This window comes from Choloepus didactylus, chromosome 9, assembly GCF_015220235.1.
Source record: "Choloepus didactylus isolate mChoDid1 chromosome 9, mChoDid1.pri, whole genome shotgun sequence".
In the NCBI taxonomy this organism is placed as follows: Eukaryota; Metazoa; Chordata; class Mammalia; order Pilosa; family Megalonychidae; genus Choloepus; species Choloepus didactylus.
Window position 1 is genome coordinate 78,193,485 of NC_051315.1, and position 7,364 is coordinate 78,200,848.

Sequence of the window (7,364 nt, forward strand, 5' to 3'; positions counted from 1 at the left end):
TTTCCCAACTCTTAGGGAAGACATAAAATGACAGATCCAAGAAGTGCTGCATTCCCCAAAGAGATCCAAATAGACCTACTCCAAGACACTTGCTCATCAGATTGTCAGATGTCAAAGACAAAGAGAGAATTCTGAAAGCAAGAGAAAAGTGATGCATCACATTCAAGGAAAGCTCAATAAGACTATATGCAGATTTATCAACAGAAACCACAGAGGTGAGAAGGCAGTGGTATGACATAGTTAAGACACTGAAAGAAAAAAACTGCCAGCCAAAAATTCTGTATTTGGAAAACTGTCCTTCAGAAATGAGGGAAGAGTTAAAATATTTTCAGACAAACAGACACAGAGAGTTTGTGAAAGAGACTGGCTCTAAAAGAAATTCTAAAGGGAGAACTACAGGTAGATAGGAAAAGAAAGGAGAAGAGGCTTGAAGAAGAGCATAGAAATGAAGATTATTGGTAAGGGTAAAAAGAGAAAAAAATAAGATGTGACATAGAAAATAAAGACAAAATGGTAGAAGAAAGTATTGCCTTTACAGTAATAACATTAAATGTTAATGGATTAAACTCTCTAATCAAAAGACATAGACTGGCAGAATGGATTCTCTCTCTATAGATAAATAGATATAGATATAGATATAATTTCTTAAATTTTTTTAGTTGCTAGGGTATTAGCATAGCTAGAAGGAAATAACTGAAATGGTGGAACTGTAACCCATAACATTCTTTGAAATTTGCTCTATAGCTACTCGTTAAACTGCAAATTTGAGAAAATTTTATTAAAAATTTGATTTTTAAATGTTTAATTTCAACAGATTTATTTTCAGTCAAATTATAAGTATTTGTCAAGGTTCTGAAATTTTTTCAGTCTTGGTTGCATTTTCCTTATAATAGAGACTTTTATTATATAGTTTATGACTTAATATCATCTTACTACAAAATTAAGTGGCTTCAACAAAACATAGATTTTAAAAAAATTCTACAGGATGTTTTGAAGATGATACGCTACCAAAGAATCAGAAGAAAATGGATTATAAAAACCTTAGGTCAGTCACAGCAACTTGCGGTGACTCGCTTTTCCCACTGACTAATAGGGGCAATTTACAACCACATTTACTTGTGCATAGAATGTTAAAATAAATTGCATGCAATAAAAAGTGTCCATGCAACCCATTTAATTAAACAATGAAATTCAAAACTAATTTATTATGATTAAAAATCAAATTCAAAATGTCCTATTGTCCTTGAACAGTTGCAATAAAATGTGTGCTTTCTTTTTTTGTAGTTAAGCATTAAAGTCTTACTGATATTATTAAATGCAACTGACATCACACCCCTAAGTGCATGTCAAGTATGATGGGGGAGTTGTGCTTCTGCCAGATTATTTTTTTGCTATTCTTACTAATCTATATTTGGGTTAATAAATGGGTACATGTATTTTTTAGGACAGTAAGTATTTCTATTACACTATTCAGGTTCTTTGAATAGCTGAAATGAACATGAACAGCTAGCAAAGTTTTTTCTAACTCAGATAATACTTTTGTCTTCTTCTTTCCCTCAGTAACTTAGGGCTGGCCTATTTCTTTTTCTATTACAATCTTGGGCTATATTTGCATTTTCCACCACTTTAAGATTGAATGGAAAACACTAAGAGTAAACTTAACTTTGGCAGAAATATGAAAGAAGTAGTAGGACTTGATCTAGCTTCTGAAAAAAAAAGTTGACTTCTGGACAGTCATTATTGCTAAGATCAAGAAAACCTGTCCTGATGTGTATCTAGAAATAACCTCCCAATCACTTTGCAAGTGTTTAATCTACTGTCTAAAATTGTATAATATCAAAGACATCTGAAAGTGACACTCTGTGGGTAATAATGGCACATATTTAAATGGGAAACTCAAAATTAACCCTTTTATTGTAAACCAGGGAATAAATTTAGAGTGGAGGAAATGATTTAGCTACTCTCCTTGTAGCTGATCAGGAATGGAATATCCATGGAGTGACTGTATGTCCTATTTTGCCTGAGACAATCTAGGTTAATTCTGCTGTCCAAGTGTAATAACTGATATTGCCCCTCTCACAAAAGTATCCCAGCATAGACAATAAAATGTTTTCTTGACCCATGCTAAGGGACATAGGTCACACATCTTATCTCTCTCTACTGACTGTCCCACAGTGTTTTCAATAATCCATGCTGCAGGGAGATGAGTTAAAAGTAGATCCCATCAAAAAGACTTGGGACATCATTGGGTTTGATCTCCTTCCTATGTGCTCCCAGAGCAAACATCACCACCCTCTGACTTATCACCAGAGGCTTATAATGGCCTATTAACTTATCTCTCCTACAATAAAACCTGAACTCTGTTATGGCACCAGGAGTGTTAGTAAATATTGTTATCACCAGCGTCTGGCACAATGCCTGGAGTAGAATATGATCTCAATGAATGTCTGATGAAAATATAAATGAAATAAAGTGTACTTCTGGGCTAAACATGTGATTGTTTTTTACCTCACTGTTATACAGGTTACCAAACCATTATCCTATTTGGTAGATATCGATTCTTTTTTGCCTCATGCCCACAAACGGAAAGGTCAATTGAGTTTGAAATTTGTGTGCCATTTGTTTACTCTGTAGTGTTAGATAAGATTTTTGAAAAGTCTCTCTGAAGTTATTTGTTTTCAAAGCAGGTTTCTAAATATGCATAAATATTTAGTCATCCTCCATTTCTTCAAAATATTCACCTAAATTCTTAAATATTAAAATGGGAGAAAAGATAGCAACTTAGAAATATTCACTTGTTATATCAAGTTGCCAATGCAATGATTAGAATCTACATGTGAAATTAGATTTATCCCATCTACATCTAAAAGGAAGCCACACACTGCTATTTGCCACATGATGTGAACTATATTTCAGAGGAAAGTCTGACACATTCAGAAGTTCAACCAGACTAAAAATATTATTATATAAACAAGTAAAACTTTTATATGAAAAGTAGGTCTTCAAAACACCTTCAGGAATAAAACTGGAAACAGAAAATAACATCTTACTGAATAAAAAATGTGGTCACATGTTTATGGCTTAAAGATTAAGGGAGCATATTTTGTTTCATTAGCTTGAAATCCTTTCAAAACAGCCAGCCTTTTCTGGAACATTACCCAAACATCACCATGCTATCAATTTCCTTTAGGTCTATAAAACAAGTTCTAACCAATTTACAAATCAGACTTTAATGCTATATGAATTACTTTCCACTCTCAAATTAGTGAATTCTTTGTATGATACTTCATCTAACTGTTACACAGAGGCACCTCAGCAATATTATATATTGTGTTATTTATTTATGTCTTGTTTCCTAATAGGGCTCTGGGCCACCTCAAGAGAGATTTCAATTGCAGAACTGTAAGCTAGTGCAGTGTGGAGACAATATTGACTGCTACCTTTAGTAAACATCTATATTAAAGGTCAAAAACTCATGTTAGCCTACATATAACCTGCTAATGATTTATTTTAATTTTTAAAATTATGTGAATGTGTGTCTAATGTAAATACAGAATACCTCACATGAAAGAATCAGAAAATCCAGCAACACTTGTCCCATATTCTTAGAATATATCTGGCTGAAGCAGAATATTAGCTTACCACAGTACCCTCTGGGCCTACTTAAATTGTGTGTGTTACTTCTTGGAGCCTGTCAGCATTTGAGGTTGCAGATGTTGGCTTTAATTGATCTAAGATTTGTTCCATATCTCAGAAGAGCATGTTTACCTTTGAGGAATAGGCAGAAGAGAAGGATAGTGGTTTTACTCCCCCAGATCCAGGAGGAGATGCATTTTTTATTTTGGTGCATTCTTGACTTTGGAGCATAGTGAGGGTCTGTAACATTCACTGACTATGCCTCAGGTAGGGGTGCCAGATCTACCAAATTAAAATGCAGAACACTCAGTTAAATTTTAATTTCTGATATACAGTGAATAATTCTTTCAGTATAATTGTGTGCTATATGATATCTGTGATACAATTATAATAAAAATTTTACTTATCTGAAATTCAAATTTAGCTGGACATTCTTTATTTTGTCTGGCAACCCTAACCTTAAGGAATCGTCAAGACCTCAGTGGAAAATGGCTGCTTAAGGTACCCATGGAGGCTGAATTTTAGATTCTGAAATTTCCCACACTGACGAAAGTTCTTATCCCAGAAAGTACTGAATCATATGTCTTCAAAGGACCACATGAACTCTTGATCAGTGACCATGATGATGTGAATTAACAAGAAGCAGAACTTTCCACATTTTCTAAGTGTCACACAAGGTTCTATAGAAAAAGATCCCCCTCTGCCCTGTTAAAGATATACAGATTGATTCACATCCTCCTAGACAGGAAATTCAATCAAATTTAAGTTGAAGGAAAAAAACCAAGGAAGGGGACATTTCTTGGATACCTTAGTATACCTATTCAGTCATATCTACTGCATGAAAATCTTGTTAAAAATGTATCTTTTCTGTGAAATTACCAGATTTTTGTTTTGCTATCAATTTGTTCTATCCTATAAAAATAGGTATTGTTCAATGTACTATTTCAAATTTTATGGTGACACTGCCTAAATATTTCATTTCATTATCTCAAATCCGTGAATCCTTTACATTATACCCACCAATGAGTTAGATAAGACACTGTCACTTAAATATTTTACCAATAAAAAAAGGTATATGTTTACTCCAAATCAAACTTACCAGGTTGGACAGATAAGATATAAAAATAGAGTATGGCGGTTGGAGGAACGGTGGTGATCACACGTCGGCTGCTGGGAAGAGCTGGATTCTCGTTCAGGTCACCATCAGAAAAGCAGAGTTCACTGTACAGTAGGGATCAGAAGATCTGATCCTGATTGCAGAGCCATCCCTGATTTCTGATTACAGAATCTTGGATACCTGTTTTCTAGATTGTGTTTCCAACCTCATCCTTCCAGACCTCCTAGAATATCTGTGAGGTTCCATCTGGGAAAGCACTAGGAGTTCTTGGAGACGGAAGAAGGAAGATTATTGGTTAGAATAAAAACAGGGTTGAATGAGTTCCAGAAAGCAGGGTTCTCAACCTCGTGGACAACAATCTGCAGAAGAAGACAACTTCAAAAAGCCAACTAGAGGCAATATGCAGAGAAGCAAAATGAGAGGAGCTTCCTCAGGAAAGAAGACAGCTGGTCCGCAGCAGAAGAATCTTGAACCAGCACTTCCAGGCAGGTGGGGGGGTCGCTCTGCTGAGAACCCACCTTCTGGATCTGTGAGGAAGACAAGAAAGAACAAGCAGAAGACACCTGGAAATGGAGATGGTGGCAGTACCAGTGAAGCCCCTCAGCCACCTCGGAAGAAAAGGGCCCGGGCAGACCCCACTGTTGAAAATGAAGAGGCGTTTAAGAATAGGATGGAAGTTAAAGTGAAGATTCCTGAAGAATTAAAACCATGGCTTGTTGAGGACTGGGACTTAGTTACCAGGCAGAAGCAGCTATTTCAGCTTCCGGCTAAGAAAAATGTAGATGCCATTCTGGAAGAATATGCAAATTGCAAGAAATCTCAAGGAAACGTCGATAATAAAGAATATGCAGTTAATGAAGTCGTGGGAGGAATAAAAGAGTATTTCAACGTGATGTTGGGCACTCAGCTGCTCTACAAATTTGAGAGGCCCCAGTATGCTGAAATCCTTGTGGCTCACCCTGATGTGCCCATGTCCCAGGTTTATGGAGCACCACATCTACTGAGATTATTCGTGAGAATCGGAGCAATGTTGGCTTATACACCCCTTGATGAGAAGAGCCTTGCGTTATTATTGGGCTACTTGCATGATTTCCTAAAATATCTGGCAAAGAATTCCGCCACTCTGTTTACTGCCAGTGATTACAAGGTGGCTTCTGCTGAGTATCACCGCAAAGCTCTGTGAGGGTCTACTGACCACTCACTGTTATATCTGGGTATCTGTAAACACTCTCTTTTGTCCCTAGTCTTTTTCTTGTATAATTGATGTTCTTCAAAATTGTTAATGTATGACAGGGCTTATGTTTAAATTTCTGTTTTGTTTTGAACAGAAAATAAAAGGAGTGCAAGCTCCTTTTCTCATTTCAAAGTTGCTACCAGTGTATGCAGTAATTTAGACAAAGAAGAAACTTCCAGTAGAATATTTTATTGCCTAGTTGACAACATTGCTTGAATGCTGGTGGTTCTATCCCTTTGACACTACACAAGTTTCTAATATGTGTTAATGCTACGTGATAAAAATGCCCTGATTCCTAGTGCCAAAGGTTCAACTTAATGTATATACCCGAAAACCCATGCATTTGTGCTCTTTTTTTTTTATGGTGCTTGAAGTAAAACAGCCCATCCTCTGTGAGTCATCTATGTTGTTCCTTAGGCATTCTATCTTTGCTCATATTGTTGAAGGATGGTTGTTTGTTTCATGGTTTTTGTATTTGAGTCTAATGCACGTTCTAACATGATAGAGGCAATGCATTATTGTGTAGCCATGGTTTTCTGGAAAAGTTGATATTTTAGGAATTGTATTTCAGATCTTAAATAAAAATTGTTTCTAAATTTCAAAGCAAAAAAAAAAAAAAAAAAAAAAAAAAAAAAAATAATATATATGTTGAAGGAGGGCAAAGACATGCTATAAGGCCACTCTTTGTCATCATAGCCTAAAGCACTGCTAAGTAAGCAATCTTTAATCTTTTGTCAGTGATAGATGTTATTTTTCTAATAACATAGTAAGGTGAGGAAACACTTCAATATGTACAATGATTCCTTAACAGCTAAAATATACACTCAATGGTGAGTACCTCCAAATAATGGATTACATACACTATCTATTTAATATCCATGTATATGAATTTTCATATATAAGCAAAATGTTTACATATATATGAGAAAGCGGCTTGGCTTTGCAAAATGGGTAATGCCTCCTAATTCAATCCTCTAGGACAAAGACAGTTGGAAACATTCAGACTTGCTTTGTAAGGTGGATATTTTCCTGTGACAAATAATGTAAATGAATAAATGCATCTATAGCTGAAGTGTGTTAAATTCTCGTTAAAGTATTTCTGGGGTAGGAATGCTTAGCTGCTGTGAGTGATCCTGCAACTGTAATGAAAGAGATGGTACTCTTCCCCAATCCCCAGAAGCCATCCTGAGAACACAAATAGAAAAGACAGAATGGTAATAAATAATAAAATCAAATAATAACATCAAACACATTTTTAAAATGTTGCCTGATTAAAGAAAAGAAAGAACAAAGAAGGAAGAGGTGGCATTTGGGTGTAATACTGTTAATATATACTAGTTGAACCATGAAATTTTGGGGAGATACTGTTATGGATGC

General features: G+C 35.4%; 1 protein-coding gene across 1 annotated transcript; it reads left to right on the plus strand.

Annotated features, from left to right (window-relative positions):
- Positions 1-4,774: 4,774 nt before the first annotated feature.
- LOC119544801 (mortality factor 4-like protein 2) lies at positions 4,775-6,596 on the plus strand. The gene has a single exon (XM_037850342.1). The coding sequence runs from the start codon at positions 5,070-5,072 to the stop codon at positions 5,934-5,936; it is 867 nt and encodes a 288-aa protein (XP_037706270.1). The 5' UTR covers positions 4,775-5,069; the 3' UTR covers positions 5,937-6,596.
- The last annotated feature ends 768 nt before the right edge of the window (positions 6,597-7,364 follow it).

Excerpts from the sequence above, each read along its gene's own strand:
- LOC119544801 (XM_037850342.1), top strand. The coding sequence starts at position 5,070 with ATGAGTTCCAGAAAGCAGGGTTCTCAACCTCGTGGACAACAATCTGCA.